The following is a 12,262-nucleotide window of genomic DNA, read 5'->3' as shown; positions in this document are numbered from 1 at the left end:
AAACAAATTAGAAATCAATAAGAAACAGCAAGAAATACTCCAAACACTAGGAAATTAAACAAAATATTTCTAAATAACTAATACATTAGAGAGGAAGTCTCAAAAAGAAACAGGAAATTATAGAATTAAATAAAATGTAATTAAAACATATTAAAATTTATGGGATGAAGCCAACAGTGCTGTGAGGGAAATTTATAGAACTTAATGCTTACATTAGAAAATAAAAAGCCTCCAATCAATAATATAAACACTCACTTCAAGAAATTACTAGCAGCCAAATACAACCAAAGCAAGCAGAAGAAAGGGTATAAAACAGATATGAGCATATCAGTGAAATTAAGAACAGGAAAAGAGCAGAGAAAAATCAGTGATATAAAGTGCTGGTTCTTTGAAATGATCAATTAAATTGATTAATGTCTAAGAAGACTGAAAAAGAAAAAAAGAATGGATATATTTCTAATATCAGGAATAAAACAAGAAATATTAAGTACAGATCCAGCTGTCATCAAAAGAATAAGGGAATGCTTCAAACAATGCTACAAACAAATGAGAAAACTTAGATAAAATGTAATTATTCCTTCAAAAGGATAAAATATCAAAATGTATTATGCATTAAATATTCTCTAAATAGTTCTACATGAATCAAATAAAATAAATACGTAATTGAAACGATCTCAAAAGCAAAATCTCCAGGCCCAAAGCCCAGTGGTTTACTGGAGAATGCTATCAAATATAAAAAGAAAAAATAACACTAATTCTACACACAGTCTTCCCCAAAATATATGAGAACGCCTTCCAGCTCCTTTTAGGAGGGCAGAACCATGTAGACATCCAATCCAGATATGAGATATTAAAAACAACAAACAAAAATAACCAAAACCAGAAAGAACTACACATCGTTATAACTCAAAACATTAGAGGAAAATTTCCTCAACAAAATATAAGCAAATGGACTGTCATATGATATATAAAAAAATTATACTCCACAAACAAGTGTGGTTTATTCTAAGGAGACAAGGCTGGCTCAATATTCAAAACTTTATCAATGTAATATATCATATCAATAGGCTATAGAAGGAAAATCACATGATCATATAAAGTGGTGGAGAAAAAGCATTTGAGAAAATCCAGCACTCATTCAATTATAACACAGCATCTAAGCAAACTGGGAATAGAGGACAATGGTTTATACTTTATAAAGAATATCTATTAAGAAAAACTTACAACTAACATTGTACTTAATGGTGAAAAAGTAAACGATTTCCCTCTACTATCAAGAACCAGGTTAAGGTCAGCCTTTTTTACTATTCCTACTCAAAGTTATATTGGAAGTTCTAACTCAGGCAATAAGAACAAAGGAAATAAAAGTTATACAGCTGGGAAAGAAGGAATTAAACTGTATGTGCAGATGACATTTCTATGCCGAAAATTCCAAAGACTCTATCAAAAGAAAAAGAACTCAGCAATGTTGCAGGATAGCAAAACACCCCAAAAATATTTTTATTACCAAACATAACATGGAATTCAAAGTTTAAACCTGACTTTTACACTCAAAAAAAAAAAAAAAAAAAAATCCACAAAAAATAAACAAAAAAATCCTAGATGCCAATTTAAAAAAAATGTAGAGGATCTATATGTTGAAAATTATAAAACACTAATGAAATAAGGAATGCTTGAAGAGACATGCTATATTCATGAACTGCAAGACCCAATATTAATGATACCAAGTTTCAACTGATCTACAGATTTAGATCTAAATCAATTTCTGTGTAAAAATTTGAGCAAGGTTTTTTTGTAAATATAGACAAACTTATCCTAAAACCTGTATGGAAAGTCAAAGGACTAGAAATGCTAAATCACTTTTAAATAAGAATAGGGATGAATCACTTTACCCAATTCTAACCTTTACCATATAGTTACAGCAATCATTAAACCAACAGATGGGGATCAAGAAAAAGTCTGAGTGTTAAGTTTTTAAAACCACATGAAGAAAGGGTTTGCTTTTTTAAAAAATCAAGCCTTAAACAGTCTTAACTTGTGCAATATAATGGGCCCATTCAGGGTTCAGATCCCAACACCACCTAGCCATCAAAAACAAAGGAGGGAGTGCATTCACGTGTTTCCTTATTGCCTTACATATAAAAGTATTTCATGGCTCAAGCCGCCTAGTTTCTCATAAAAAGTTATGCTTATCAAGAGTAGAGAAAATACTACTGTGGAACACAGAAGATGTGCAATAAAAGTTTGCAGGCTTGCCTTCAGCTGTCTAACTCTCCTGACACTGGACAGCAATGAACGTATACAAAACATAAAAAGGGTCAAAGCCCTTTACATCCTAAACAACAACCCCTTTACCCCAAATAAACTAAGGAATTAAACACAAAGTGCCACAGGCTTGGCAGAAGTCTGAAAAGACCCATGCTTGCATTTCATTTTCTTCTATGTCTCCTCTTTATTTTTAAAATAATTCCTGAGATAAGACTGCACTGTAAACTAAGAAGGATATAGATGAAGGTTTTCCTATGTGTATAATAACAACTGGTTCTCTGGCTGGGATAAAGTCTCAGATGGAGAATAAGGCTCTAGGCTGAGTCAATTTCTTTCCTTATTTTTCTTTAAAAGATGACCAGTAAGGGGATCTTAACCCTTGACTTGGTGTTGTCAGCACCACACTCTCCTAAGTGAGCTAACCGGCCATCCCTATATAGGGATCCGAACCTGTGGCCTTGGTGTTATCAGCACCACACTTTCCCAAGTGAGCCACAGGCTGGCCCTGAGTCAATTTCTAATATGACTGTTTAGATGACAAGTAATATGCTGCAACAGGTTTTCTCACAGTGAAGACACTTGTGGGGTTTCTCTTTGGTATGGAGGATCAGATGTCGAAGATGATGTTTTCTCTGGCAAAAGATTTTCCTCGGTGGTTACATTCAAAAAATCTTTCCCCAAAAGGAGTTCTCGGAGGGTAACTGAAGTTTGCCCACTTGAGAAAGGTCTTCCCACATCTGTTACACTAATAGGGTTTCTCCCAGTATGCATCCTTTGATGCTGAGTGAGCGATGAGCTGCGACTGAAGGCCTTTCCACATTCACTGCATTTATAGGGCTTCTCTCCAGTGTGGATAATGGCATGTCGAATGAGGTTTGTGCTCCAGCAAAAGGATTTCCCACACTCAACACATTCATAAGGCTTCTCTCCGCTATGAATCCGTTTGTGCCTTGTGAGACCTGACATGCGGGTGAAGGCCTTCCCACACTCCACACACTCATAGGGCTTCTCTCCAGTGTGGATGCTGAAGTGTCGAATTAGGTCTTTCCGATTGCTAAAGGCTTTCCCACATTCCTTGCACTGAAAAGGTTTTTCTCCAGTATGAGCCCTTTTATGCAGGATAAAAGTAGAGCAGTGAGTGAAGGCCTTACCACATTCACTGCACACAAAAGGCTTCTCCCCAGTATGAATCCGCTGGTGCCTCTTGAGGTATGACCTGTGGTTGAAGGCCTTCCCACACTCGAGGCACTCAAAGGGCTTCTCCCCGGTGTGGATGACGTAGTGGTGAATCAGGGCTGCACTCTCTAAGAAGACTTTCCCACATTCACTGCATTCATAGGGCTTCTCCCCTGTGTGAGTCTGCTGGTGCCACATGAGGTATGACCTGTGTTTGAAGACCTTGCCACACTCCAAGCATTCATAGGGATTCTCCCCACCATGAACGACATAGTGTCGAAGGAAACCTGGCCTATGTCGAAACACTTGCCCACATTCTGTGCATACAAAGGATTTTTCTCCAGTGTGTCTCCTCTTATGCAAGACAAAATTGGAGCGGTGGGTGAAGGCCTTTCCACATTCATTGCACTTATAAGGCTTCTCTCCACTGTGAATCCGCTGGTGCTGTGTAAGGTATGACTTGCGGTTGAAGGCTTTCCCACACTCCGCACACTCATAGGGCCTCTCCCCAGTGTGAATCATGTGGTGTTGAAGGAGATGTGTGCTCTTAATAAAGGTTTTCCCACACTCTGTGCATTCATAGGGCTTAACTCCAGAGTGAATTTTCTCATGTCCTGAGAGGAGGTGTTTTTTGTTAAAAACTTTCCCACACTCATTGCACTTGAAGATATTTTCCTCTTCCTGAATCATGGGATCTTGACCTGATCCACGTGAGTTATGGCTATGGACTATATCTTCTGAAGAGACCTGCTCCTGTATAATACTTGAACACACATCCTCAGCTGTCCCTAAACCACCATGTTCAGGGCTCCTTTTCCCAGGGAACTTCTCCTTCTGGGGACCTATCCCTGGTCTCAAGTGTCCCTGCATATCAGATGGCTCATCCTGATCCTTGGCTTGCCCCCACTGGGAGTCCCTTGAGGCTCCTTGTGTTAGCTGTCCCTGGAGTGAGACTCCCTTGGACAAGGCTGGCTCACAAGTGGTAGGTTCTGTGTTCTTCGGTTTTCCTTTGTCACCTGGAAGAAATCCAATACACAATAAGTCTTGTTAGTAATGACAACATAGAAGACACAAAATTACCATTTCCATGAAAAACTGAATATGAAAATACTGCCTGTATCTGTTAAGGTCTGTTATCTGTCAAACTTAGGGTTGAAATTTCTTTCTTTCCTGGTCCTCAGACTCCAGATACCTTGAAAGGCAGACCCGGGGGGAGAGACTGGGTCAGGGAACAGAGGTTCTGTAGTAGAGTCACTTCACAATTCCAGACTGGACAAGGGTAAACAGAGTAATAATGACATTGTGTGTGGCAAGTTTCCTCTAAATGAGGACATCCCATGTTACTACAAGAACAATAGGAATGGGCACCTAATACAATCACATGGAAGACAAGAAGTGTATAATGAAAAATTAACTCCCCAAAGAGAAGGATGGTTGTTGTCCAAAGTTATGGGAAGTAATCTCTGAATACTGGGTATTGCCAGAATGTCTTTTTTCTTTACAGTGGGCCCCTGACAGTTCATGCAAATTGGTAATCATTATAAGTCCCTAAACAGTTTATCCTAAAGAAAAGACTCAGGGTAAGGTCTGGCCACACCAGAAAGAAAAACCACATGACTAGAAGATTAGGGCTTGAGTCACCAGATATACACTGGACCTCACAAAGAGAAGGAGTGCAGGAAATTAGGCCACACAGGCAATAATTCAATCAACTGTGCTTATGTAATGAAGCTTCAATAAAACTCTGGATACCAAAGCTCTGGTGGGTGTCCTGGGGGACAACACTTCAAGCCCATATTGCCATGTATCAAGGCTGGGGCGTAATGAATTCCTGAGGACACTGAGACTTTGTGTTTGAAACCCTCCCAGTCTCACATCCACATCTCCTTTAATTTGAATACTTTGTAATAAACATGACTATAACAGGAGTTTTGTAGGTCTTTTTAGCAAACTAGTGAACTTGAGGGTTGTTTTGGGAATTCCCAAACTTGTAGTTGGTGTCAGAAGAGTTGCACAGATTTGGCAGTCTTAGAGGACTGAGTTCTTAACCTTGATTTTGGCTAATCCTGCACAGAAGAAATCAGGGGAGCTTTCCAATAGGAGGTATCCAATGGAGTGAGTCCTACTGACCAACAAAGGAGTTGTTATAAGGAAAAAGTGGGCAGGGCAGTGAAGCTTTAGGAAACAGAATGTACAAAGAAACTGCAGGATGGTGTTGATGACAATTCAGGGATAGGTAGGGACATAGGAGAAGGTGATTCCCAAGATTCTCACAGCAAATATGGCCACTGCCAATCTGAGGCTGGGGCTCACAAAGAAGAAGGTTAAGCAGGACCTGACTGGACACAGTCTGGTATGTGTAAGAAACAGCTTGGTGCAAAGAGGAGCAAAATACACATGACCTAGATAGAGAGAACTATAACACTGTACTAGAAGACATTAACATGAAGAATAATATAAACTGACAATTCCCTAAATTCAGTAAAATTCCCTGTAAAATACCAACTCCATTTACCATAGAACTTGATGGTCTGACTACTGAATTTAGTAAATGGAGCTAGAAAAATTGGCTACTCATACGGGGAATGAAAATAATTGCATTGATACTTCACTACATAATCTAAATCAATCTCACATTGATAAAACTTAAATGCCAAATGTCCAGCTTTACAATTTTAGAATCAAATAAAAAAGAATATCTTTTCAATACTTGGGAAAAGGATTTTTTTTATACAAGACACAAAACGATTAATCACTTAAAGAGTCATAAATTAGACTACACTAAAATAAGAACCTCTATTCAGCAAAAGATACTTTAAAGATAGTACAGATTCCCATCCTAGCCAGCTGCGGAAAGACAAACACCCCAAAAAGAGTGAGAGGGCAAAATTAAAAACTAGAAGAATATATTTGTAGCATGTGTAACTGATAAAAGATAAACATCAGGAATGTGCAAAGAATCCCTACAAATCAAAAAGAGAAAGGCAAACAAGTTAATAGAAAAATAGACATTTATCATGAAATGACATTTCACAGAATATAAATTGGCCCCAAATCGTAAGTTGCTAAAACCTCTTAGCAATGAGGAAAATGCAAATCATGAGCACAGGAGATACTACTTTGTGCCTATCTGATGGGCAAAATTGAGAAGCTTTATATTATGTGTTATGAAGTATTAAACAGGATATGGATCAATGGAACCTCCCACACTCCTGGTGAAGTACAAATTGATAGAGGATCTTTACAAAAGAATAGGAATAATCATGCAAACTTGAACATTTGCATAGACTATAATCCTATAATTTCACTTCAAAAACATTACCAAAAAGTGCCCCCACACATGTGGAAGATGAACAGTGTATATGAATGTACACAGCATCACTGTTTATGAGAATGACATGTAAACAAACAAATGCCCAGAGAGTCAATGAATATATGAATACACTGTGAGCCATGAGCATTTAATTGTTTTATCTTCTTCAAGTGTAAGAATTTGAGCATATTTTTATGTTGAGTAGAGAAAGAAAAGTTACAAAACAAGCAGAATATAAGTGAAGAAGGAATATCTATTAAAGGTGCAATCTACACTCTGCTGTAGGAACTGGCCATGGCCAGGGGTAAGACCTCTTCCACCAGGGGAAAACAGAAGCTACAGATATTAAAAGCTGAGATGAATGCGTAAAGGTTGATGACCAAGCAATGCAAGGAGGTAGGCTTTATTATTATCAACATGGAAACTTGCTAACACATCAGGAGTCATATGCTGAGACATGGTAATTGTCTGGATGATTGGATGTAGGAACTGATGACATGGAGGTGTTGGGTAACTGTCTGAAGTCACATACAGTCTTCTAACCTGCTTGGATGGCATGACAATTCACAGAAACTTGGGAGAAGGTAGTAGTGAGCAAGATCACAGGTTTCTTGTCAGGCGTGTGAGTTTTGTACTTTGACATATTCAAGTAGAGACTGGGACTGAGGAGAGAAGGAAGGTTTGGAACAGACTCTGAGGAGCTACAGATGTGCCGTAAAAAGACATTCACAGTCTGGCTGAGCAGCCCAAGGGAACCACGGGGAAAGAGACCATAAGTTTGTGACGGCACCAATGAACATGCATGATGGATGGCCTCAGTGCCCTCAGCAGCCTTGACATAGAATAGAGAAGGTCAAATGTCACCTTGAGGTTTTACAAAACAGGAGATGTAGGAAGATATGGGGAAGGGACTGCTTCTTAGTGTCAGACTGACACTCAGAGGATGGGTGGATGGAGAAGGTGGGAAAGAGTAGAGTAGAATATAGCTGAAGAAAGAAATTGGGAGAGTAAGAAAGGCCCTTTTCTTCACTGTTCAGAAGAAAACATGAGATATCACTGTTCATTATGACTAATATGACTTGAATAATACTCATAACTTATCACTTACTTTTGATGAGTCCCTTATGTAGGCTCAGACCCTTGCTCTTTTACACATGAATGCATCAGGTGCTTACATCCTCCCTCACACAAACCAATGACAAAGACGATCTTAAAACAACAGGTTTATGACAGAAGGTACCTGAGTTCCTTCGTAACTTTGTGGCATAGATCTCCTTGACAATGCACACATACCTTGCTTGGCATGAGTAAGAAAAATAGTTTTCTTGTGCCAAGCCACTGAGATATTGGAATTTGATATAGCAGCTAGTGTTAATTTAGCCAAACTTATTTACAAAGGTACGAGATCATGCAACTTCAGTAGGGCCACAAAGCTGGTGATTAAGAAGCCAAGTTTCAAACCCATGCAGTTAGAGCCTCAAGACAGACCTTGCTCATAACCTCACTCCTCTCAAGGAGTGAAGATGAGTGTGATGGGGCTGGGAGGAAAGAAGGATCACAGGTCAAAAGGATCCATGGCTCCAAACCCCCAGAAAGGCCACAAGAAGCAGCTTCCCAAAGATTACAGGGCCACGGGTCTCCTCCCAGTCTCAAGCCTGCAGAGACTCCCACCTGCCTGGATCTTTGCTCCTACCTGGACAGATGCTTTGGGAAAGGTCTTTCTTCACTGTCCATACCTCCTGCCCATGTTCCAGGTGGTAGATCAGCTCAGCTCTGGGAACAGGACACCCTGTTTGTGGAGAAGAAAAAAGACAGGTGGATTTGATGTGGAAAAAAATCTTCTTAATTTAGTTTGGGACTTCAGAATGGGGACCAGACCTTGGAGAGAACCCACTTCTACTTGACACAAACAAATGTCTTGTGAGTTGAAAACCAAGGGCACAAACATCATCGTGGGACCCAAAGACTGCAGCACTGGCTGTGTAGGCACACCTATTCCCTTTGGCTTTCCTTGTACAGAATCTCTAACCTGTTCGGATGCAGTCATCAGACCTTGGGAATATGACCCCCTCCTTCTAGAAGGTATTTTTTAATTAATGCAAGTAAATGGTCTATTCCTCACTCTACATCAAAACCTTCTGGAATGTCTGGTTTCCATTCAATTAAAACAAAATCTGTGAGGGTGAAGCCTGGGTATCAGATTTTAAACACTCCCCAAGTTGACTGTAGCCTCCACAGAAGGTGGAAAAGCCTTGCTCTCCATCACCTTACAAACAGCATCCCTGATCATCAGTAGTCTGTTAGGTAGGTGACCTACACTGGCCACTCAGGGTAAAGAGAAAGCCTTTATTCCAGGAAGGGCTGAATGAGGGGGTCTGCATTCCTGCTATCCTTGAACTTCCGTGAGGGAACCTTCCTACAGACCTGAACAAGGGAGAGAAAGCAAAAAAATAGAGAACTGGGTTGACACCCATCAGGCCAGACCAGCCCCAACACTGAGCTTCTCATTAGGTGAAATAATAAATTTCCTTCAAGGTACAGACTGTTAGAGCTGGTCTGTCACCTGCAGCCAAACACTTACGAACATATGAGGGGGTAAAAGACACATGGACTGTGTAGAGAAGTTAATGGCAAAGGCACCAGGATCCACAGAAGACTCATCTGGCGGATCATGAACTGCAGCCTAGGATTCATCAGTCTCCTCTTATCAAACATTCCCTCATGTCTGCTCCGTGCCTGACACTGGGCTCAATGACGGAGCAGTGAACAAAGTGATTCAGACTTTCTTTAGCTCTGTCAGGATCATGCTCTTCAGCACCTCAAGGCTTCTGCAGGTACTGTTCCCTCCACCTGGAGGCTGTTCACTCCTCTACCTTGCTCGTTCTAGCTAACTAACTCTTTGGGTCCAGCTCAAATGTCACTTCCTGAAAAGACTTTGCTGGTGTGGCTCCCAAGTCCAAGTGCTTAATCAATCTGTCACCCTGCCTACCATGGAATTTTTACTCCGAATAGTAATAAAAATCTAATACTTATTGGGTGTGACCATATCCCAAGACTGGGCCAAGCAATTTAAGTGCATTATGTCATTTCAAATTGAAATAAATTCATGGAGTAACTTAAAGAACTGACATTTAGAATATTGATTCTTTTCATTCAAAACAAGGTATGTGTCTTCAAAGATCTAAGTCTTTATTTAGATCTTAAGCAAAGTTTTATAGTGGTCTTCCTGTAGGTCATGGACAAAATGAGAAAATAAGAATTTTTTTTTTTTTTTTTTTTTTTGTGGTAGCTGGCTGGTACAAGGACCCGAACCATTGACCTTGGTTCCCTGTTATCAGCACTGTTGCTCTAACCAAGTGAGCTAACCTGCCAAGTGAGAATTCTATGTGCATATTTCCTTGCAGCATCCCTAGGAAGTTCATATCTTAATCAGTACCATAATAAATTCTTTATAGACATAGAAACCAAGGCTCAAGCAGAAAAGTGATTTGCCAAAGAGCACAGAACTGGTGAATGGCCGAGCCAATGAAGAAATCGAGGGTCCAACCATCTGTGCTCTCTGCTCTCACAACACTGACCAGAAGGTGCTGAGCCTAGGCACAGACAGGTTCAGTAACTTGCCCGGGACCACATAGTTTTTAAGGAGTAGTGCTGAGATGGAACACCAAGTGTCTAGCCCCAGACCCTGGTCTCCCAAGCACTGCACTACGGAAGAAACTGCGAGCACTGCACTACGGAAAAAACTGTGAACATTCTTGTGGAGCCAGGAGCTAAGTGAGAGGAGGGTGGTGGTGAGGGAGGGACTGGAGAAGGATTCACCTTCAGGGAACACGGGCCAGGGGGAAGGGTAGACTTGATGACTCTAGACCTCAGCACTTCATGATCCATTACAAATTTAAAAAAGAAAGTCTTACAGTGATACGGTCACATAAGGATATTTACAGAAACATCAAATAGCATCTTCTCTTGTCAACGTTTCACAAAAAGAGTACTTTTACTAAAAATAGAACAAAAAAACCTCCCCCAAAACAGCTTCATGAATGAAGTTTTAACTTCTAACCTGAATTGTTTAGGTTCATGAGACTCAATGCAGTGACTTTGTGAGGACAGGTGTTAATGATTTTTTTCTTCTTATTTTATGTATTTTATGATGTTTTGACATCTTGAAGGTTTTAAGACTTTAGGAGAAGGGCTGGCCCATGGCTCACTTGGGAGAGTGTGGTGCCGATAACACCAAGGCCACAGGTTCAGATCCCTATATAGGGATGGCCGGTTAGCTCACTTGGGAGAGTGTGATGCTGACAACACCAAGTCAAGGGTTAAGATCCCCTTATCAGTCATCTTTAAAAAAAAAAAAGACTTTAGGAGAGACTGCCCTTCTCAGGGCTGGCTAATCCCTAGGATGATAAACAACTCCCCTGGGAACAAGCACAGGCCTTTCATATGCAAACCATCCTATCCAAAACCACACTCCCAACCATCTCTGTTACGGATCGAAATGGATCCCCCAAAGTTCCAGGTATTAGAAACTTAACCCCCACTGTGATAGTATTATGGGTGGGAAATCCTATTAATTGAAAAGTGGGGCTCTCAAGAGGTGATTAGATTGTGAGGGCCATGCCCTAGTGAATGGACTCATCATCCCCCGATGATTTAATGGTGCTCATGGGTGTGGTTCTGATGGCTTTAAAAAGAGAGCAAGAGTGCGTGACAAGCTCGCACTCTCTGTTTCTGCCATTTTGCCATGTGACACCCTGCATTGCTGTGAAGAGTTACCATCCACCAACAAGGTCCTCACCAGTTGTGTTCTCTGGATGCTGGACTTCCCAGTCTCCAAAACTGTAAATAAATATTGTTTCTTTACAAATAGTTTCAGGTGCTCTGATATAAGCAACAGAAATGGACTAAAACCTCCTTTCTTTAACTCTCAACATACCCAGGCAGTATTTCTCCTGCCCTAAATCAACGCAGGGTCAGGTGCCAGACAACTAGAGACAGGCTGTATAACCCACAGCCTGCCAAAATTATTCAAACTAGCCAATCCTAAACTGTTTACCGTGCCCTTCCTTTTCTGAAGAAACCCCAATAAAAGCTGTAGCCTATGTTTTCCCTTTGCTCCTGCTTCTCTATGAGGCCCTGGGTGGGCTTATGCCCTCTTCTCTCAGGAACTGTAAATAATAAATTCTACTTTCAATGCCATTAACCTGTGTCATCACTAAGTCAGTCCTATAAATTAAAATCCCATGGGTTCAAATTAATAGAATTGGCACACCAAACAGGGTGACTAAGGAGATGGAAGGTCATGCCTCTAGACAGCTCTCAATTTAAGTGATTGTACCACAGTAAGTTCTGCCTGGGAAGGCACTGCTAACTGTCAAGATGCTTCTGCTTTGGCTGCCACCACTTTATGATGCATCTCCTGTTTGCTGCCAGGGTTTCCAACCTAATGTGTTCCTCAGGTCCTTCCCTAGTTTAAAGTTACCATATCTAGGTCTGCAAGGGCTG

General features: G+C 40.5%; 1 protein-coding gene across 1 annotated transcript in view; it reads right to left on the bottom strand.

The window, feature by feature from the left end:
• The window catches only part of LOC134372427 (uncharacterized), a 57,576-nt gene that overhangs the window by 33,244 nt on the left and 12,070 nt on the right, over positions 1-12,262 (bottom strand). The window contains exons 3-4 of the mRNA XM_063089937.1: positions 8,451-8,546; positions 2,837-4,460 (exon numbers count right to left, since the gene is read on the bottom strand). Of these exons, the coding sequence (XP_062946007.1) occupies positions 2,837-4,460; positions 8,451-8,546 (1,720 nt within the window). The remainder of the gene's footprint in view (positions 1-2,836; positions 4,461-8,450; positions 8,547-12,262) is intronic.

The sequence above is a fragment of the Cynocephalus volans genome, chromosome 3, assembly GCF_027409185.1.
Source record: "Cynocephalus volans isolate mCynVol1 chromosome 3, mCynVol1.pri, whole genome shotgun sequence".
Classification (NCBI taxonomy): Eukaryota; Metazoa; Chordata; class Mammalia; order Dermoptera; family Cynocephalidae; genus Cynocephalus; species Cynocephalus volans.
The sequence above is the reverse complement of the archived record's forward strand: the minus strand, read 5'-3'. Positions and strand labels throughout refer to the sequence as shown.